A 23,896-nucleotide genomic window follows, 5' to 3' on the forward strand; every position below is an offset into this window, starting at 1 on the left:
TACAATGCCATGCAACTCTGAGAGGTCAGAGCTGACAGAGAAAACCCCTTCACAACAATACTAATCTGAATCCCTCTCACATGCTACTGGACCAAAATAAAGACAGCGTCCCCCGCCATCCATCCACAATCCCCTCTCAGGTAAATATAGCAAGCCCGGTGGCCTGCAAGAGCTCTTTGTGAATGGCAACTGAGGGGAGGGGGGATGGGGGGGGGGGGTCTAGGCAGGGCTGTAACGAGGGCACGGCACAGTGGCATAGCTGTCTGCAGCTAGTCTAGCTGGCACACACACACACACACATACACACACACAAAAGCACACGTGCATAGTGTCCCATGCAGGGCACTCCAACTCCAGACTACCAGTTGGGGAAGACCTGTCATTATGGTCTATATGAGGATTTCCTTGTTGCATGAGAAACGGGATGCCCTGGGGTAACACAATACCACATCTTAAAAAAAGGGAAAGGGGATGGTGTGTAAAATACATTCAAGTGGGCACTAAGTGCTGTCAAAAATACAACTAAAAATAAGTTAGGATTGTAGATGCATTAGTGGGTAACAGCAAATATTAGCAAGTCAATCCCCAAGTCCCTCACTCTGACTCTGAATGACAAAACCAAAGAGATATTTAACTAAAGCTTACATTTATCACATGTGGGTTAAATGTTAGCAATGCTTAGCCTAGTGTGGATACCTTTGTGGAGGAAGTGGTTTATCAAAAATGTTATTCATGTGATGAAAACATAGCATAGCACCATCCTCATGCAGGAGTTTTAGAGTCAGAGATGAAACCTGGGGCACTCAGGCACACTACAACAAAATGCATATTATTGGAGTAGATAATTACACAATGATGTCACGTAATTTGGTTTTGTATTAAGTATGATTCATTATCACCTCCGAGGTGTCGCAAGAAAATTCAAAGGGGGTCATGAGATGATGGACACGATAGGAAAGCAGAATAAATACATTTCTGCAACACAAAATACTTTTTTTTTTTGCTGCTCTAACCTTCAAAATCAACCTGAGAGGGAAAAAAAATACTGTTTAGCTAACTGGTCACAACATGGATGTATACAACTTGTGACAAGAGGTTGTAAATACACATTGCTTCATTTTCAGAGGTCACAACCACTGGGAACAACTGGTATAGCAGATTAAATGTCCAGGTTGTATGAATTAAAAAGATTTAGACAGGCAAATGTTTCAGTTTTATATAATCACTCCAGACTCCTGGCAGCACACACTTCATGAGAAACTACAGAGATTAATCCTTATATAGTCAAAGATTTTAAATATCTATTATATATTACTTTCATCAGCAACATGAGTTTCAGTTTATTAAGAGAAAAAAATGGGCTACATAACATACTGCTGCTGAAAAGTCCAATATCTAAATTGATTTAAGCAGAAGCTTAGGAGCAATGAATTAGGTAATGTGACGCACTGTTTATTAAAATGAAACCTTTAGATCTGTTCTGCTTTCAAAGTTTGAGCTTCGCATGAAAAGGAGAACAGACAGCAACATCAAAAGAATTCAGCCTTTCGGGAAACTACTGATACGGACAGCTTGTTCAACTTCTTGATCGTCATTTGGGCTGTAACGACATCTTAGCGCTTAATCACTCACGGAGCAGCTGCTAGGATACAGATCCATACCAGCCTAGAGCCAAAGAAGACATGCCGCCTGCCCGCTCTCAAAATCAACAACCACGCTCGAAACAGACTAAAGATAGAAACAGCCAACTCTCAAAGAGCACTGGCTGCAGTTATGGGTATAACCAAACTTTAGTGTCACATTTCTGTGAAACAGAAGGCAACAAGTGCAGAGGGAGAAATTATCCATTCATCCAGGAGCCTGTTCCTGTTTTCCTTTCGTGACTGAATTGGCTTATGTGTGTAAAATTTCAAATGCCTGTGGTCATGAAGTGAAAGAAAGCCAGTGTGTGTGTGTGTGTGTGTGTGTGTGTGTGTGTGATTTAGCTCAGCAATCCTGTCTGTGCTTTCACTTCCCAGAATGTCACCACCCTCTTCCTGCACCATACGGATCACTTCTCATCAGGGCTAAATTCAGTGAGTGAAATGAGTGAAATTCTAGCAACTTCACAAATTATATATGAAACACTAAATACATCCCATATTACAGAGTATAAATTTCACTCTGATTCTCATTTGTTACGTCCATGCACCTACTAAATACTTCCCCATCCTCTGGCTGTACAACACAAGCTATCATGTATTCAACTAAATGTCATATGAAAGACAAGACCCATTCACTGTTAGTTGCGATTGTTTACTATTCAGTCTCAAATTAAGACTACAACACTGCAAATCTTGTGTGTGTCTTTATAATCTTGCAAATTTCCACAGTCCTTGGAAAACCTTAAATCTTCAATCTTTTTCCATTAAAAAAAACTTTTTTTTGACAAAAGGATAACAGTCCTACTAAGCTTTTCCTATAATCTTTACCTTGGGATTATTCCTTGTCGAATCACTGCCATGGCTCACATCCTGATCTCCACCACCGCCCGGAGTAAAATAAATCTTGAAATGAGGCTGTCTTCTAGGGGTATCCCCACTGATTTTAAAAGTACAGCCGTTCGATCTGTTGCTTGCTTCCATTCTCTGTGTTTCCATATCAATGTGGTTCTCCTCTATAGTTGGGCTATCTTGATTTCCAAGCAAAAGCCTCTGATGAGACAAGCTTCTCCCCAGTCGGATTCTGGGGTAATGCACCATACGGCTACCGCTGGAGTTGGCAAATCCGACATTGGTGCATTCTTCCTGGGATGCAGCAGCCTGTTGCCTGCCCTGGTTCTGATCCTGGTTCTGATTTTGCTGGAGCTGAAACACTACTCTCTGTGTTCCTCCGTTAGCACCAGAGCTCTGGTCCAGGCTCTGCTGCTGGACAGACCAGCCAGTACCACCGTAAGGGAGGATTCTGAAATGCTGGATGTCAGATCCGTCTTGAGAGTTCCTCTGGATACAAATACCCCCAACACTGATACCAGGTTGGCCTCTGCTATACATAGTATGGCCATTGGAACCAATACTAAACACCCTGCGCTTGGGCAGGTTCAGCTCTGTTTGAGAGTTTAAAGAATCTGGGCTGTAGTATGGAGGAGGTGGATGTCGTGGAACGTCGGCTTGGATTTGTGGTTCTGTGTAGGCAGGCGCAGGTCCTGGAGGAGTATAACAGGGTGGTGGGACATCATCAGCGTGGCCACTGGAATCTCCATTACTTGATCCATTGGAGCGCTGGAGGGAAATGTGCATGGAGGAACTCTTGGTGGGCCGTGGTTCAGCGTAGGCAGCAAGCTGGGGTATGAACATGGAGGAACTCCGTTTAAGCGAAGGGTCCAAGCGCAAAGCAAAAGGTGGGACGTGCTGCTGAGCTGGCCCCTGAATAGGCCTCGATATCGGAGGTGGCCGCATACGGAGTGCTGTGACCACATCATTGTCTCCCTGCTGCTCCTCTGAGTCTCCTTCCAGTATCTCCGGGGCTGTGTTACTGCGGCCAGAGCCAAAGTATAAACGCAGACGTTGTGCCATTTTCACCTCACGTCCCACAGCTCCCGTTCCCTCTCACTTTCTCTCAGACTGGTTTGGTTCTCTCCTCTGGCTCTCGTCTCACTCTCCTAGTGTCGCCCACTTCTCTCCTTTGGCTGGCTAGATGACTGAGCCCCTTTTTTTTCTTCCACACTCTCTCTCGCCTCTCATCCCCCCCCACCCCCCACCCCTCTCTGAGTCTCTTCCACAACTTTCCTTCCCACAGTAAACTGCACAGAGGAAAAAAAGTCACACCACAAAAACTAAACAGCCACTGCAAGAGAGCTGACAACTTTACACTACGCACTCAGGAGTGGAAGAGTGAAGGCTAAAGAGAGAAAGGGGGAGGGGGAGAAACAAAATAAAGAAGAAGGATCCCTGCCAGACTCTTAGCACTACTAAGCACTAGCGACAGACATCAGAAATAGCCTGAGCCGAGTGATGGCCAGCATTCCTGACATGATTGGATAAGAGCGGCCGGCGCTCCTGGTTTCCGAGGTGACAGTGGGTTGCCTGTCAGTCATGTGACTACAAATGGCCCCACCACCTCCTGTTACCACCCAATGCTGCCCTCAAGTGCCAACTGGGCCCCCAAACACATCCTACTCACAACTGCCCATCCCTCCCTCCATTTACATGACTCTTTCCAACACCTGTCCATTCCCCTTCCTCCATACTTCACATCACTGTCTTTGCTCTTAACTCCACACAGTTTGGTAGTTTTTAACCTCGATAACTTATCTCTTAATTGTGACATTAACCACAACTTCATTCCTTCACCTCAAACTGCTATCTGACTTAGTGCAGCTGAGTTTCACTTCTGTCTTTATTATTATTAAAAGATATTTTAAGTCACTTCTCTGAAAACATCACTGGTGAGTATGACCCTCTATCCTCTGATCTGATCTGCATCCCGCCTTCACCCCCAGGAGAGGAAGGTAGGAACAGAGCCATTAATCTGTTGTATACAAACACACAATTCAACATCCATACCCTCTAGCAACAGAGACACCGGCCACAACATGAAGCGAAGACGTCTTTGCTTAATGACCCACTAACACTACTCGGAGCCAATACTCCCACTAAAGATGCTAAATTCATCAACAAATCTGGAGGATGAATTGAACCGTGTTACTTCTTGTGGCTCGGAAACAGAAAAAAAAGAAGCACGAGGAAGTTGTTGCTAAAAATGGACCAGAAAAAAAAAAGGCAGTGGCAGAGAAAGGAGCAGAATATCTGACAGATAGCAGCTTTGATAACACAAAGAGCACAGTCCTCTCTGGGAAAATATATCCAAGTATTCTTCAAAGAGAATAGACATACGGCGTCTTCAGTACACAGCCAAACACTTAAATGTCTGCTGGTTTTATGGGCCACTCTCTGTTTGCATCCCAAAACCACTCAAGATACAACTCAGCTGTGATGCTAGTCTGTGATGCTGAAATTAAGCAAATTATGATGCTTAAGCACTTGTAATATACTAATTGGACACAGTATGAGGTAAAAACCGAGACAGATGTCTAAACGACATACTGTACATTAATGAGACAATGCTTTACACTGCTATACAGTAAAGTGATTCACCAGCATATCAGCATGTGAAAATGGGGGTCTAGGCTACTTTGCACTGAGGCCAGAGTTAGTGGGGAGGTTGTCCGCTTTCATACACAGAGGTGACAAAGCCCTTATGATAATTTGGCCTTTCAGAGAGAGCACAGTATAGGGTCCAAAAGTGGCTGCCTTGATCCAAGCGTGACTGCTTCGACCGGCACGTCCTGATTTTGCCAAGCGCTTGTTGTCCTGGGATTGACATTTTTGTATGATAGCCCTGGGACAACAACTGCCTCAGCCAATCAGCGTTTGTGATGTCATCACACGCTGTAAAATATCAACATCTAAATATTACTTTCAGATTGTTTCAATTTGAGTCAGATATATATAGCAATGCTCATCAGTTTTGGCTGGTAGCAACCTGGTAAACTGTAAGCTAATGTTAGCTTACTTCCATGGTGGCAAAATGCTAATGTGAAAAGCAAATATGCATTTTAATATCATCATAACAATAAATAAATAAGATTTTTTTATATATATTTATATATATATTTTGCAGGCATCAGAGAGAGCAGGGCTCTCTGTGATGACATCATACAAAATGTTGGTCTCAGGACAACAACCACTTGGCAAAATCAGGAAGGGCGCTTATGGTTTAGTCCAAAGTGCGTCACCTTATTGGCGTCAAAAAGCAAGCTGCAACAAGCTGACAGCCAAGCCACTGATGACAGAAAGAGATAAAGGAAGATGACACAAACAAAAGAATTTCTTCTTCTGCGTTGTGGACGAGAGGGCGTCAGGGAGACAGGCGATATTGACTGGAGAGAGAAACAGCCAAAAAGGAAAAGACTGTGGTGCAAGAAGAAATCGTGGCTTGGCAACCAGTAACACTTAGTGATGACACACTGCCTACAGTGTTAGGCACAGTCAATAAATGTGTGTGTGTGAAATGTTATGAAGAATGTTCTGTATAAAAGAAACAAAATGCCAACGTGTGGTCCAATGGCAGCAAGCCCAGCTTGACAAATGACATAACGCGTCTGCTTCAAACAAAGTACTACTCTGTATTGTAGATCTATTCAGCCTCTTTATATTCTATGTTTAAATGTCAGTCTTCCTATATAGTTCTCTTATATTCTGTAGGCACATTAGTTGAGTCAGTGTAACAAGTGTATCTATAAGTACACCTAATCAAACCACATCTATTGTAACGGCTATAGCACAAAGCTGAGCCAAACCTTTCATCCGATCTGACAAATAAACCATTAACTAATGGACGCAAGAGAACAAGCAGCCCCTTCAAAGAAATATTGGCCAGTGGTGGATGAATTGACTTGGCATGCACCTAGAGATAGACAGAAGAGCGCCTCCTCAGACATATAAGGAGAGGACTGGGCTTAAGGCTGCCTGTGCTGTGCTTTCTTGAGTAACACTCTTCTATACAGCAACAGAGAGCTACCACTGTACTGCTCTTTTTGTAGCAGGCTGCATGCCAGCAATTCCCCTCTACGGTGGGGATGTAGAACGTGCACACACACACACACATATACGCACTGATTATATCAGTGCACTGCATAAAACATGCACATTAAAGTAAGTGAATGAGTTCAAATCATCTACAGAAAATCACAAAAAGACACGATCCAAGCTCAAATCTTTCGACCACCCACAATGACGATCCTCCAAGTACAAAAGCAGTAGACCTGAACCTGTGAGACCCGGACAGAATGTGCCTTATCCAGCCAAGAATATACAATACTGTGTTGGGCTGCATCTGCTGTTTGTTTTATCAAACATCAAACTGAACATCCAGACCTTCAAGTTACTGAGAAACCATAAGAAACAAATATCACTGCAGATCTAAGCTCCTCACTTCTTCCACAGAACAATTTCTCTCTCACGTCAACAAACACTTCCAACTATTCACTCCTGTGAGGATGCTTTGCCAAGGTGAAGGAACCTTTAAACATGAGTGTCAATTAGTGAATTAATTATCAAGACCTACTTGTGCTGTTTGTAATTGCTGCAACACTTGACATTGTGCCGACCAGAAATTTAATATAGTTGTCATGGCAACTGAAGGCCTACCAACGGGCTAAATTTTACAAATCAAGGAAACTAGTGTTCTCATCTGCGGGGGGAATCTGAGAGATTTGACGTAAGAGGAATGTAGGAGTTGTTAATGTACTACAGTCGTGTAGCAGAGCAATGGAGCTAGCAGATAAACAAGCTGCAGCAATGCCTCTGCCCACTTTTCCTCTTGTGCAACATTGCATTTCTTTTGCATGAATTATTTTGCCAGAGCCTACAGCTGAAATCCCGTGGTATCAAATCTGGCAATGCATCAGAGAGTTCATAGGAAGAAAATTGTAAAGACACAGAAGTGCAGTGCAGATAAAGTCCATACAATGAAATCAGTTCCAGGACACTGAGTGAGAATGCAATAAATGGTACGCAGCAATCATCACATTATATTTGGTGACACATTACGTGTTACTGGTACAATTGAAACAAAAACATAGAAGAAAGTAGTACTGGAAACCCAATTATCACAATGGGAAGTGGGGTGAGATGTTATCAGGATGATACAATTTATAAATAATTTAAAGGAGAAACACATTACATGAATTAAAGGAGGCATAACTATTATGGTGGGCAGAACTCAATAAATTGACTTGCTGGTAAAAGCTGTCAAAACATAACAGACTAAAATTCAAAGTAATTTGTGCAACAGAGGGAGTGGAGGGTAAGAGGTTATGAAGTGTGAATCTTACCAATCTGTTTTCATCAAACACCTCGAAGAGTAGCCTGTGATTCTGCGGACACACCTGTGTTGGCGACAAAATGACAGGGGAGATGTTAAAGCAGTCATCCAGTGGTTATGTGGCATACAAAGTTAATGCAGGTGTACATGCTTACACACACTTTTTAGGTAACTGCCTGTTTGCCATTGGGTCACAATAATCCCCAACTACTGTGACCAGAAAGTGGACAATCTTGACTACACTGCAATTTTTTTATAAATAACAAGTAGGGAGTTATCATACGCATGTGTCCAAGCTTGTAAAGTCTAATATGGTCAGTTTGATTGCAGTGGTGAAGGAGGTGGGACTCAGTTCTCAATTGAACTGCAACCAAAGATTAACAACTCTAACACTACCACTCTAAAGTAAACAAGTGCAATAACAGACCGTCGTGGAGGAGGATACAGGGAAGAAAGGGAATCTGGCACTTAAATAAAGCACACAAATAGTAATAAAATCTGAACTCACTCTGAAGTAGAATTCCTCGTTCCATTTGGGATTGAGGGTCTGAAACATAAAAGTGTAGATATGGTTAGACTAATAAATAATGCATCGAAGCAAAGTGAACACCATCGTTAGTTTACACAGAAAAAAGAACAGATGGATGAAATCTATCAAACTCAGGGTGAGAGAAGAGAAAAAATGAGGCTTGTGTGTTTCTTGTGCGTCAATGATTCTTTTATGTTGTTAGAGGAAGTTTATAGCTCAACAAAGCGTCCCAGTGATTGTCATTAGTCCCTAGGTAAACAACCATGAGGATTCTCACCCACTTTCTGGATGGATCAGCTGAGCATGAGATTCTCTCTCAGTCTACCTCACACATTTGATATTTTATTGGTCTGAGAACTATGTGACACTTCTCATTAAAATTCCTTTGGTGATTGAAATGACTTAAACACTAGAATGTCAATGAAGCCTTAATGTCACAAGTCTCTCTGATTAATAAACACTTTACAACATTTTATGGCAGCGATAAATATCATCTCAGTTAAAACAAATGCTGAGTCACAAATAACAAATGAACCTGCTGCCCTTTGACAAACAGCCAATTTAACACTAAAGTCTATAAAACTCTCCTTGATCAAATAATGAAAATACTCAACATGCTACACCAAATATCAACACTTAGTATGTGTCATTACAAAATTAGATGAAGGCAACTTCTAGTTACTGATTTTTTGTCATATTTGCCATCATTTTTCATGCCTTCTTGCCACAAGGCAAACTCTTAGCTTCAATAACAAAAGGATGCCATCAAGGGAGCCCCATTTTAAGACATATAAAGCCCACAGAAGAGCAGAGCAGTGATGCTTCTTTTTCTGCTCCACATAGCAGTGCATTGTCAGCTATTTATAACCTATAAGGCAAGCATGGCCACTGGCAGCATACAGTATGTCTGCCTGCATGGAGGCCTGAGCTGCCTGACTCCAGCAGAGGGTTGGCTGGCAGCAAGCTAACCTTAACCTTAACAGGAAAAGAGACAAAGAAATATGAGGCTGCTTGGCAAAGTAGACATCAGCAGGCTACATGATAGAGTTTGAAGCAAACAGTTTCATCCCTGCATATTATGCATTCCCGCAAATCTTAGCCTCGGGCAGTGAAAAGCATGTAGTGCAGAAATCTTTAGACTTCACTTTATACCCCAGAGCATTCCACAAGCAATGGATATGGGCATTTTTGTTTCAAAATCACAGCCCAGTTTAAAATCAAGATTTCTTCTGAATGAAGTTTACACTAATAGCAAGTAATAGCTCCCCCTGCTGTGAATATATTTCCTCCCCTAAATAGGCCACTGGGGTAAAAGAGTTTGGCCAATGTCTCCCTCTAGACTCAAATAGATGCTCCTGAATAGAAAAGGAAGGATAAAGGAAGCTCTGCCTTCTGGTGCCTTCTTGTGGTTTTCCTTTCTCAGGATGATATGATTGCCTTAATTTGAGAAAGTGGCAGTGTTGGGATTTAGGAGGATGTGGATGTCTTAAATCTGCGATTGAAAAGGGGAAGGAACAAAGCCAAATTTAAGTGGCTGTACAGTAAATGACTGGTGCAGGTGGGGGAGGAGATTACTGGGACAGGAGTAGCCAATCTGATAAGGACCAAACATATTAGAGTTTATTAGGTCTGTCTGTGCCAAAGGTCCTTGAAGGACAGATGAAAGAGCAGAAGAATGCTACAGATGGATGCCTGAAAGCCGCTTTCTACTTTGAGACTTACCTTTTTAATGGTTTTTGTTTGGACTAAGGCGAGCTCTCTGTTTTCATCCGCAACATAGAGGGAAAGCTTGACGTAAGGATCGCTGTAGAAACAGACAAAACAGAGGAATAAAAACCATCAGTGGCAAAAAAAGTGATCTTGAGCCTTTCACAGTACTCACTTTGAAACAGCACATCAAAATTCACAGGTGCAAATCGGCTCTCTGCAATATTATGATTATGTACCCAATAATATTTCAAGATGGTTACATTTTCTTTGATGCTTTGACGTTAATAGGACACACAGATTTCAGTATCCATACCAAAACAATATTTTTCTAGTTGAAAATAATTCAATATTTTAAAACAAACAAAATTATGGTTTGAATCAGGAAATATCTAACTAAAGAATAACTCAATTTGACAGAGTTGACAAGAATCTGACCAAGCCAGTAGCAACTTTAAAGTTATAAGACTTTCATGAAATTGATCCCATTTTTCCCATATTATTCATGGCTGGCATTTTTTTCTGCAATAGCATTTCAATGTATTTAAATTCAGTACTTATAGTAGTTTTTAAATCGGTGGTGGCGGAGTACGCCATTCCTGCACTGGTTCCAAGTTGCCTACCTAAGCCATACCTGTGCCTTACTTAAGTTAGTCCAATTTCCAATGTAACATCACATTATCTGTGGCCGCAGGTGTCAGAGCCTGTATTGCTCAGGCTACATTCAAACACACTGTTTGCATTAAGACCTGAAACCTGAGTCTACCACAAACAACCCCTCAGATAAAAACTGCTTGCATTTGGGTACTGTAAGATAAGGCTATAATGTGTTATTGACAACACAGAGTGCTAAAAATAGAAACTGCGGAAATGTTTTGAGGTGAGCAGCACAAATAGTAAGCGGAGTTTATATGACTGTGCTATTTAAAAACCGCCAAATGGTTTATTTGAAGGTGCTGACAGTGTGGAAATCTCGAGCGAGGTCTAGATAGAGATGCAAAGCTCCACTATTCACTGGGCAGGCAAATTACTCTTCTGATCTCAGTCCCAGCAGGCAACACAAGGTACAGTGTCAGGTAGCCTATAACCTTTCCAAAACCTCACGTTGATGAAAAACTTCATTTAAGTCCTAGGTTTTCACATTACAATCAAACCTGGATAACAAAATCAGTTTTATAAGTTATTTGTTACTTGTTGTGATTACAACTTTTACATCGACACATCTCTGTTATTATGTGGATACTGCAAAAAGCAGGAAGAATGTGGAAAGGTGGCCATGTCAACAAAAACAAACATGGTGGCTGTGCTGTCTTTACTCATGATTCTGTATTGTGCTTGTATTTTATGCCCCTTTCATAGTACGCAACAGACACATTTACTATCAGTCGAGTGACTGCTACTGTATGGATGAGGGAAGTGAGATTACCGCTGAGAGCAGATTGTGCTCAAGTACTTCGGTGAAGCTAAGTGGATGTGAAACTCCAGGATAAGTGATGGTGTTTAACTCTTGCTGAGATCTAAATACAACATGAGACATGGACATCTAGAGATATCGATGTCCATGTCTGATCTCTGTTTCATAAATATGGTCTCATTTGATTATATTAGGCATATATTATATTATTTATGATCAGTCGATTAATCGATTAGTTGCCAACTGTCAATTATTTTGGTGATCGATTTGTTTTGGGTCATTTTTAAGAAGAAATTTCCAAATTCTCTGATTCTAGCTTCTCATATTTTCTGGTTTCTTTATGATAGTAAACTAAATATCTTTGGGTTCAACATTCAGACAAGCACGCAATCAGCAAATAGAAACAACGCAATTAAGGCCAGGCAGTCACAATCAATAAATAATTAATAAAAACCGTTACAAGAGTCATAAAAAACATCAGATAATAAAGCTTTAAAATCTACAAGGGGTATGAGAGACTCACCCTGTTTGCAGTTCATTCCATTTAACAATGTGCACAGTATCTGAAACTGGTTCTGCCAAGACTAGTGCAAACATATGAGACGTCTACGGTTACGTAGTTACTGGATCGTGTACTATAGTTACAGGATTTAAACGTTAGACGAGATGTGAGGTAGTTTCATATCATGTATGCATTACACAGAGAATTTAGTGTATTTTTTTTGAGCAACTTTGACTCTGACTTTAATAAATTCACCATAATGCTTATGGTGCAATTCCCTGCAACTGTACTGTGTATCCTTAAATAACTTCAGTCAATGTAAACATACATAACATAACTTTTCTGCAGTGTGGAAGTAAAATAAGAAGCTGCAGTCTACATGAAGAATACAAACACATCATCTTATTCTTCACAGCAACACAACAATGTTAAAATCCTTCTTCTTCCCATGCTCTGAGTGAGACATTAGTGTTGTGTTGCATTTCCTGTGTAGTAAATGACATTTTGATTGCAGTGGGTAGATTTAACACAAAGGTTTAGAAAATCCATTAGAATCGCATTTCAAACCATCAATAAATGTGTTTTAAATCTCATTTGCCATAATCAGTTTCCATCCAGACTTGATATAAGAGATTCAATCAGAATATAGATATATAGCCAAAATTTGATTTGGTCTGCCAGTCTGAGAGCAGCGAGGGAAACAGTTGAGAGTGAGGAAAGGAAGAGGGCAGAAAGGATGGGAAATATTTAAAAAAAAATAAGCTACAAAAAGACGTAAAGAAAAACTGCTGCTACTTGATTGCTAATTAACATCTCCAGGAACCCCACAGTCTCTAATTGTGTGTTTGTGTGGTTCTGTGATGTGCTGTGTCTAAACAAAAACAATGGGCCTACTGTATGTCGGCCGCACTGAGAGTCCTCCTTGTCTACTTCCCTCTATCAACAAAAGTCCTGCCGAGGGAGACAGACAGGCTACTTCAGGTCAACACCGGCAGATGAAAGCTAACATGGGCCGACCTAACATGGGTCAAATATGGTAGCTCGGTCCGTTTGTTGTTTGATTGCATGTGAGTTCCTCCAGTTTCTATCAACACCTCGCAAGAAAAACGAAAACAAAACCTCACAGTCTTTCATTTAGTCTTCAAAAAGCACAATAGAACAAAAGTAGCCGTATGACAGAATACAGCAGATACAGGAACAGGTTTGGAGCAAAAAGAAGAAAAGAACAAGCCAGCACTGTTTGAGCATCTTATGAGATGACAGACTGCCAACTCAGCCCTGTCTCCTGTGGTAGCTAGCCACACATCGAGACCTCATTCAGTGTTTCTTCATTACAGTTCAGTTTTCTCCTGAGCCAGGCTGAGCTGTCCTGCCAGCAGGGCATCAGGATGCTAACACATGCACTCTCTGGCATGTGAGTAGCACTCACACAGTGCTAAACATGCCAGGCTCTTTCTCTGACAATGTCATCTTTCTCACAGCTCAGACACAATGCATCACTATTAACAACAGTAGAAACAGTGTTCTAATCTAGATGAGGCTTACGCTCGTCATACAGAGATTTCAGCCAAATACCAACCGCATTTAAATATTGCAGTTTTTTTTCCATAACTGTTCCCGGGATCAAATAATTGAATTCTGATTGTGTGAGTAAAGCTTTGCCCCAAATGGGCGTTGTCTCATCTAGACTATTCTTGGACCTTCTTGTGTTTGTTGTCTACCAGCACAACTTATTTATGAGGAGAAGGCAGTTAAATAATGGTAATGTGCAACCTCCAGTGGGGCAGCATGTTCTGAGCACTTCTAAGGATTGCATTACTGCAAAAGTGCTGTATGCATTTGTGTTACATTTTCATGTACAGACCTATCTGGATATTTATTTGCACCTTTGTGGGCCAAAGAAGTGACTCAGCCTTCTAATAATCTGCTTTCAAGGGAGTGTATTGTGGGAATGAATGCGAAAAAAAAGCAACTGTAGACACTAACTGACATATGTATCCCTAGATACAATCTTATTTTTGAACAATAGAATTAGTATCACTCTCTTCCTGTGTATCTAACTTGATATTTAAAATAGTGTAGTACCAGTGCGGCAATGTTTTCAAGAACTGCAGCCTTCCTGTGGGTAAAACAAATGTGCAGCAGAAAGGATGGTTGGATATTCAAACTGTAGCAAATACATACATTTGCTACAGGGGCCAGACATTTAATTTAAACCCATTAAAAATATAATGATAATAACCCTAAAATTAAGCCTTTTACTCACAGAATGATGCATTTTGCCTGGACTAAGAAGGAGCAAGTTCATAAGAATGTTCACATTTAGCAGATGAATAAAACATTAACTGATTAGCAATGTCTGATGATCACTCAGTGTATTATTAATTGATCACACTGTTCTTGCACTGCAAACACAGAGAGGTAGGTAAATAAAACTATAACCTAATCACACTCAACACACTTCCAGAGAGGGATATTATGCAATGTCATATAAAAGGTGTGATAATAGTGGGTCAGAAAACATGAGACAAAGGCCATTTGATAAACAAAATGCTTCAAAGACTCTCAAAAGTTTAAGCAGTTCATTTGTGTCTTCTCACATGTGGGAACACATGTGGTGTGTATAATTATTAGTCAAACGCTTTTATCTAGAAAAACTGTAATAGAGGTAGGTTATGAGTAGGATAGCAGAGGCAGGTAGGTAATCATTGATTAACACTTGGGGAGTTCAAGGTCTTTGTTTTTAAGTAGAAGGAATGCAGTGAAAGTTCACAACACTGTGCTGTCCGAAGCTGAATGGACAGATTGAAGGAGACCCTCGAAATCAAAGAGCGTATACGCAATACCGTAGCTTAAGTTTCTGTAATTGGTCTTACAGTATGAGTCAAACGTTCGGACACACCTTCCCATTCACTAGAATGAGAAAGTATGTCCAAACTTTTAACTGGTACTGTATGTTTGCTTTTCTCATATAAATGTCCCTGACAAATAATTAGTGTTGACTGAAGTGTCTTATGTAGCTTAAATATGGTATATAACAAAATGGAACTGTTACAAAAATGACAAGACATGTTGTATTGAGCTTTAGAGTCCCAAACACCAGCCAAAATATTAAAATATTAAAAAAGGCGCCATGTCAGAGGCAGCAGCAGCGCACCTGAATCAAGCTGCCTGTGTCAACAGCAGGTGCGCTGACCAGGACTCTCATTTATAAAACAGTGCGTATATCCATCCAGTCGAAATTGGTGTGCGAAAAAAAAAATCGGATTTATAAAATCGTGCGTACACACGAATGCACGCATTTATCCCTTTATAAATCACAGCCCACCTGGAAATGTACGCATGTGGATCAGCCTCATATCCAGCCCTCTACACACCCACATTCAAAAATAAATGGTCAGTGCAAAAGTATTCATAAATATTGATGTGCATGTGTTTCTTTCGCCGCATCAATCAGTCTCTCTGTCTTGACACCTGACCAACAGTACGTGTACTTGTCACTTGCACTCGGGCAGCTGCAGAGGAAGGACAGCAACAGCTGTGAACAGACTTTAGATTAATGTTTTATTTCCCCATTTTCAGACTTCATGAAGTTAAGTGTGTAACCCAAAACAACCATATACAACTTCAATAAACATTACTGTGCATCGTAAAGTCAGACATCTGGTTAATTCTTACCAGACACCCTGCAACGGGCCAGTTCCTGGTTAACCAATTTTAAGTAGTTTTTATACCACACACTCAATATTTAAAAACACAATAAACACTGTATTCATTTATATTTACTCCAAACTCCAGCATACAGGTGTTTCTCTAATTTACACAGTCCATATATGAGTGCAGGTGGTGAAGATGTGCCAGTGAGGTGACTGGAGAGGGCAGAGTGTGTGGAAACTAAAATCATAACTGGTGATACATGTACAGTATTAGAAGATATTATTAAAGATCTATTAGTGCTCTTATCTGCATTTTTGAGTTACGTTTGATGTGGTCATGGATTTCTACAACCGATGGTGATAATTTCACCAGTTAAGTCAATGCCGTTGAGGTGAAAAGGAATCAGTATAGTCACGCTTAATGTCGGGGAAAAGCGAGCCAGACTTTCCTGAATCCTGCCACCTGCCACATCATGACATCATTCGTTTCAGCAGCTGCCGTGCTGCTCCACAACTGACCCACTCCTCTGAGCTCCGGGGGTGGGGAATGTGATGGTGAGACAGCGCTGATGAAATGTTCAGCTGACTCTTATTTAACATTTGAGTTGGCTTATATTTTTTCAAATTGAAAGGTGCTTATGGAACAGTTACGGCTCACAACAAGTGCAAGTACAAATAATACTGCTGGTTTCAATGTTATTGATAAAGTGGATCTATAATTAACATTTAATATGAAGTGAAATTAAATGTGTAAGAGGAATCATTATACAATCTGGCTTCAGTTCACCACCTCACCATCTGCTTCACCAATTTCTCCTGTCTCCAAAATGTTTACACACATTGGTCAGAGTTTACGTACAGATTTGCACATTCTCCCGTCAAGTTTGTTTTTATAGATCACAAGTTTTGCGTGGGAAGTGGCGCACGCCTCTTTCAAGCCCTGTTTTGTGCGTGCGCAACGGTTCTAAATGAGACCCCAGGCCTCCACATCGTTCTCATAATATGACATGACCTCTGATGAAAAAATAGCATCTTCTGGTGTTGTCTTAAAAAAAAAACTGCTTTGATGCTCACCTGGCTCCAATGATGTCTTTCTTCGCCAAATCAATTCCTGCAATGACCTTAACCCGCAGCACTCTCGTCTCATGCTGCAGAAGGGAGAGATGAAGCATCAAGACATTTCATCAAACTCACGTAAAAATGATCTCATAACCCCACAATCAAACCCCCTCAAACATTTCAAGCTGCTGGCTGCACAAACCTATTTTTTTAAGTCAATAACCCTGACCTAGATATGATATGCGAGTTGTATCAGAAAAAGCTTTCAGCCCAGAGTGACTCCAACATTTAGGGCCCGTCAGATGACATAAGCTCAATTTAAACACTAAATTCTGAAATGATTACTCAATTAGATGATTGACAGAAAAATAACCACCAAATATTCTGATCATCAATTAATTGTTAAAGGAAAAATACCAAATATTCCATAGATTCAGGTTCTCAATTGTGAGGAGTTGTTACTTGTTTTTGTCTTATTTGATTAGTAAACTTAATATCTTCGGGTTTTGCAGTGTTGGTCAGACCAAACAAGCAATGTGATGACATCAACTTGGGCTTTAGGAAATTGTGATGAGCATTTCCATTAATTGATTAATCAATTAATCAAGAAAATAAATGTCTAGTCTAATGTGGACTATTATCTATGAGTCTTATGATCGATATAATGTACACGTCTCTGCATATTTTTCATTTTCAAATCATTGCTTCTTGGTAGGTAGGTTTAATATGACTGTACATAAAGGCTGACAACAAATTCTGTCTGTTTTAGTTATGACAACTGCAAGAGAGCAGAGAAAAGGAGGTGACTGGGGCAGGAGTCCAGACCAGCCCAGCTGTTGCCTTGGGCCATGGCCTTGATCTGAGGGCGTAACATTACTGAATGTTTACCTCATAGTCACAGGAAGTACATTGTCTCATGGAATGTAGGCCCACAATTGTCTTAAAACTTTTACTTGGGGGGACTACTTGGTGTGGTTTTAAGTCTGTAATATGCTGAATGCTACCCGAAAACTAGCCAACCCTTTCCAAAGTGCCCTTTGTTGTAGTGTGGAATGTTGTTATAGGCATGCCTTCCCCTCCACTAATGAGTGACAGAGAGACAGGGCAGCTCAAATTTATGAAAGTGAAAAACGTGACCTAGTCAAGACAGCAGAACAAACACAAACACTGTCTGAGTTAGATTACTCATACCCCATGAATTAATATATGACTGTGTATCTCATGCTCTGATCTCAGACATAACATTTTAAGTATTCAGGCAGAATTTCAAATTTAATGGATTTTGGAATATCTATCTAGGTATTGGCCAGTTCATTGTAACATGCATCTGCCAAGAAGACATATTGTATATCCACAAAATTGGCTTCTAAATAATATGACACACTGTGTAAAACACCTAACAATTTGCACATCGTCAGTTGCCACATGCAAATCTCTCTCTGCAGTGAGTTTAGTCTACTGATAAAAGCAGAGGACAACCTCAACACTCAGTCACACCCCTATTTCCCCTTGAAAACTCCCCCCAAAAAAACATTATCTTAAGTCATCCACCCAGATCAACTAAAAAAAAATCTCCAGCTTTACTATTCCTGACTGCATTAGTAATCTAGTTGGCTGATATGACAGCTGTTCGGTTGGCAAATTGTTTTGTCAGTCACTCGATGCTCTCATGTTTAACTCGTAACGACCGTGCTGTCATGTAAAACAACGTTTCAGTTACACTATAGCATCTCTTCATACTACATTATTGATGCATCTCTGAGTGTCAAAAGGCGACACGGAGTTCACTGCACAAGCGGATATCGATCTCATCGGCCAGTGCAAAACATGCATGCAGCAAAACGTACATGCCCCCCCCAGCTTCAGTCTTCAAACTGGTTTAGTAGTCAGCTTACCATCAAACATATTTGATTACTGACGAGAGGTGGTAAGCTTGTAATGCCATCCAACCCTCTACCCAATAAACGAATCGATTTTTCCTCTGCACATCTGTGCTTCAAAATAGCACTTTAAAGGTACTAGTTAGTCGAACTACAAGTCTTTCATTCGTCAAATAGAGGTTTGCTCGGTCGAGTTGAACGGTGCAATATCGGGGCTCTGGCGGCAAAGTATTGCAGTAGTTACTGAAATTAAGGTAGGTAAACTAAAGGCTGGAAATTGACAGCTGCCTGAACATTACTACGGAATGTGGGTGAGGGCTTGTTAGCTTGAATACCAGCTAACGTTGACGTTAGCTATGTCTGGCTGCAGCCCCCCCTATTAGAGACACTTATTCGTGTCTGCTGTCTGCTTTGTTGGGATTAAAGCTTACCTCATCTTCTGAAAGTCCATATATTGGCTCGTAATTCGTAGCCATATAGCCTGTGGTCCACGCTTTACACACAAAAACAAGCCGCCTGACAAAGCTAGCTGGCTAGCCTTGAACAATAAAGTCCCACTTTCCTCTCTGCGGTGCGGTGGTGGTCAAATCCACGATGACACCGAGTCGTTGGCACGGCACAGGTGTTCGGTTCACTGCAAAATAACTTAATGTAATCCTCGCCAGCGTCCAGGACACAACTTGGAAATGTAAAAAAAAACTGTGTCCAGAATGTTTCGACTGAGACAAATCGCTTTTGTCAACTCCGAGCTTTACCCCCCCTCCTCGAAACGTTGGTTGTGACACTTGACTTCCTTCTAACAGCTAAGCCAATCATGTGCCAGCAAGGCGTGATTGCTGACTAAATTAACCAATGAGGTGCTTCGTGAATTTCCCTAAGCTCCTCACCGACCAATTAAATATGGAGAGGGCGTGGAGCAGGAATGTGTCTTGTGTGTGTGTGTGTGTGTGTGTGTGTGTGTTTTTAAGCCTAATTTTCGGGGTGTGTGAGGTTGTGTGTTGCAAAGCAACTAAAATTTATCATTGTCAGGATTTTTTTTAGCTTTCCATGGAATAAATGATGTCATTATTTCCAGCTAACTAGTCTCATTAAGGTCCGTACACAGAAGGAACCAGATTAGATCAAACTACTGATCCGAAATTTACCGTGGAAAATTAAATGTGTTTTTTATTTTATTACAAATAATTCATTAATGATAGATTATGCCATCTTTATCAGTCCCAGTGGGCGGGGGATTGCAGTGTTACAGCAGCCAAGTCGCCCATAAATCACATAACACAGGGCTGCTCAAAGTAGGTAGAAAAGAATAAAGCAATAAAAAACTATATAAATCTGAGCTAGAAACGAAATTAAAACTAAAGGCTGAACACAGTGACGGTGCCCGTCATTCTGTAGGTCTACATGGCTTATGCAAGTATAATAGCCATAGCCTGATTTTTTTTGTTTGGGTTGCTTGGAATTGCATAAATGATTGACGATGAAAATGACGACAGTGGACTAAAACAGGCCTGTATTATAGTTATAGCTGTGTGAAAATAAAATAATAATAATAATAATAAAAGTAAATCCTACCGACTGTGACCATTACTGTAACACGGTAAATTTATGATTATTATTATTATTATTATTATTATTATTATTATTATTATTAATGGTGATGCATTGTTGTCATTCATTCATTCATTCATTCATAGCTCGCTACCATATCGAGAGATGAGTGTAATGTAGGCCTGTCTCTTTAATCACTTTTATGAGCAACCCTGGTCCTATACTGCCGCCTAGACGCATAATGAAATCCTACCAGACCACAAAACACATCCAGATAAGATATAACCTACAGAGATGTAGACATTTGATTATTTTTCTTTCTTTCTTTCTGTTTGTCTTTCTTTTTTCTTTGTTTCCCCTTTCTTTCTTTACAAACACTGAAATACAGCCTACAGCAGTGGTTCCCAACCTGTGGGTCGAGACCCCCACAAAGGGTCATGAGATGATTGCCCTAGAAATAACAAAAAAATAAATTCTGAAATTTTAGGATTATTTTGTTTAAACTTTCCTCAAATCTTTGCTTCTTTCTTGTGAACTACTGTAGCCTATAGTTTTATCTTTTCAGATCTCTGCGACTGAACTCACGACTTGTAGACATGCAGCCTGTGACGTGGGTGGGGTCGCGAGGAGATATGGCTTCGTATTAAGGTGTCACAAGCAGAACAATTTTGGGAATCACTGGCCTGCAGTATATGAAACATAAATTAATAAGAATCTACCACTGCATGCAGTTTATTGACTGCAGTTTCAACGACAAACCCCTTATCTAGAGATGCAACTAACGATCATTTTCATTATCGATTAATCTGGCAATTACTTTCTCGATTAATCAATTAGTTGTTTGGTCTATAAAATGTCTGAAAATGGTGATAAATGTCCAAGATCCTCAAATGTCTTGTTTTGTCGCGACCAACAGCCCACAAGCCAAAAATACTTTATTTCCACAGAGGACTAAAGAAACCAGAAATTTTCATATTTGAGAAGCTGGAATCAGAGAATATGGACATTTTTTTTCTTAAAAAATTACTCAAAACGATTAATCAATTATCAAAAATAGTCGGCGATTAATTTCATAGTTAGCAATTAATCGATTAATCGACTGATTGTTGCAGCTCCACCCATATCCCGTCTCACCAAAGGCAGACCCCAGTTTCCTTCATCCCAGCTGTTTTGGGTTGTGTGTTCGTTTTTTGGACTGTTTATTTTGCCAAACCAGTTCCCACCAGCGCCATTAGATGTCACTATTTGGTCATAATCGCTTCATCATTTGACCCGTTTTATCCTGGTGTTAATTCCAGATGTCCAGTGACTGATTGAGCAACATGACACACGGACACAAACTGACCCACTGTTTCACTGAGGAAGAGGAAGGACCCCAGTGCCTCACCTCTGACTGCAGGTCGTGCCTCAGTCCTGTCCTTTTTGCGACAGTATAATAAATCAAAGAGCAAGCACGGACATGCAAGCTGACAAACCAAAATCACAAACACACCACGCACTCGCACGCCCCCAACACGAAAAACATTCACCAGCGACAGAAAATGATGAAAAGGGGCAATAAATCTGCGCACTCTCGCACGTATCTAGCGAGGGCACCAATCAGTCTAGTCCTTGTTCAAATGTTCACCATGGCTATGTCGCATAATGGGTCTTTTAAATCAACATGAAGAGCAGATGGCTATATTATATAACATTATCGCTTCTAAGTAGAGCTGAAAAGGGGAGGGACAGAGATTTCCCAAGCCACCCTTGATACAAGGCCATCATTCACTCCGCACAAACGTTTGTTTCAACACAGAATTCTTCAATGCTTAAAATGCATTTATTACAGATATTAATGGAAGTATGCATTAAGTCTTATCAATCAACAAGTACTAATAATAAATCAATATATATATATTGTCTTATTTCTTAAAATAACATATATTAGAGAGGTTTTTTGTCTACCCATCATTATCATCATCATAGACATAAAAAAGAGCATATTTCTTTTGGAAAAAGATAAACTGATTAAAGAACAATGAAAAAAAATCAGTGAAAATGTTGCAGATGTGACGGCTATCTCATAATAAGAGAGCATCTAGAGCTCAAGTTTACCTCATCACTTTGACAGAGATCAATACAACACTTTCTCTACATGATTTAACCTGAAGACATTTTTTAAAAAAGTGATACATTTTATCAGAGCACACATTGCTGCCTGTACATTACCACTTCCCAGGAATTTACATGTTCTCGGCTCCCATCTTTGACAGATGTGCGTCTGTGCCTGTGAGATCTCTTCTGGTGCGACTTCCCAAGAAAATGAACACAATGAGTGAAGAGGAAGTTCGGTTCAGAGGACAATAACTGGATACAGAGACAGATCCCTAAAGATCCCTAAATGAATCTGTCTCTGTCTCCTTCTGCATACTTCCAGCTGCTGTATGAGTGTCCTTGGAAACAATGTGCGCTTTCACAGATTCATTCACCTTTGAGAATTTCTGTCAGCGGAAGTCTGTGATCTTTTACAAATTACACCTTGTGTATCTGCGCAGGTGTATGTTTTTCATACACCTACAGTTCACCTCATGTTTTATCATACGGCAGGTGCTATCCACATATCAAGACAATATTTTTTCCCACATGTGCTTATAGTGCTATTCAGAGAAAGGGCAGTTTCCAAGGAAAAAATGCAATACTGTCTATCTTTTCTATTATTCAGACAGAGATATGAATCTTTCCATTGGGAACATCTTGTTCAAGGTTACATCCTGTTTAGTGTGTTTCTCATAGGCTTATTTATGCTATGACTGTTTCTTATAGTGAATTAATACATATCCAAAAGATAAACTCGCACACACTCACTGATTAAAGCATAAATAACAGAGAGTGAGTCAGGGACAGAACATGAAAGAGGGAGGGGGGTAATGTCAACCACTGGGAGATCTTACAGCTCCCAGTAAGAGAAAAGAATGTGTTTTATAATATTTGTTCATAGGTGGAGTGAGTAAAAGTCACTAAGGTAGCAATAAACAAGCACCATGCGTTGTCCTGAGGACAGGTGGCTTTTATTGTTCTGCATTTATAGAAAACTAGGATCCCACAGGATGTTTTGTTTATCCAAAATGAATATAATTAAAGCAAGGACATAGCAGAATGGTGCATCACAGGACAACATTTCAACGTCTATTTAAGGAATTCCTGAAAGTATATCAGATTGGCCATGTGTTTACATTTTTGAAATTAGGGATCCAAACTTTTTCTTTTTTTCTCTGTTTCTCTCACACACACAAATACGCACAGACTGTCATTAATTTCCTGGAGTTATTTCCACCATAACCACCAACCAGGTCCCGCAACTAAAAGGGCCCCAAACAGCTATAGATTTATTGTGATGCTTAGATATGAAAAATGTTGAGTTATGTTACTATTCTAACTAATTATACCCCAAAATAACTTACAAAAGGCCCCATAAAACTTTAAAAAAAAAATGCAACTGTGTACTTCTACTTCAGAGGAAAACATTGTATTACTACATTTACCTGACAGATAAATGTTACTGGTTATGTTACAGATTCACATTTCACTCACAACATATAACAAATAAATATGATGCATTATTATTGATTAAACTATCCAGCATTATATAAGAATTAAAAGCTCCACCTTGAACAGTCAATTTAAGTACACTGTGCTGATAATACCTCTCTTTCTCTTTTAAGTAAAAAACGTAGACTTTAACTTTCACAGTAT

The 23,896-nt window shown here is 40.2% G+C and overlaps 1 protein-coding gene across 9 annotated transcripts in view; it reads right to left on the reverse strand.

The window, feature by feature from the left end:
* Positions 1-19,383, reverse strand: part of nedd4l (NEDD4 like E3 ubiquitin protein ligase) — a 51,329-nt gene extending 31,946 nt beyond the window's left edge. For 3 of the 9 annotated variants that reach the window (XM_067574952.1, XM_067574950.1, XM_067574949.1), the window contains exon 1: positions 2,472-3,864. In XM_067574952.1, coding sequence (XP_067431053.1) covers positions 2,472-3,554 — 1,083 coding nt within the window. In that variant the 5' untranslated portion in view covers positions 3,555-3,864. Of the gene's footprint in view, positions 1-2,471; positions 3,866-7,876; positions 7,931-8,374; positions 8,414-10,117; positions 10,200-16,748; positions 16,823-19,044 lie in introns of those variants that run through there. The other 6 variants (XM_067574955.1, XM_067574956.1, XM_067574953.1 and 3 more) reach the window with 4 other exon arrangements.
* Between the last annotated feature and the right edge of the window lie 4,513 nt (positions 19,384-23,896).

This window comes from Thunnus thynnus, chromosome 19 (assembly GCF_963924715.1).
Source record: "Thunnus thynnus chromosome 19, fThuThy2.1, whole genome shotgun sequence".
NCBI lineage: Eukaryota > Metazoa > Chordata > Actinopteri > Scombriformes > Scombridae > Thunnus > Thunnus thynnus.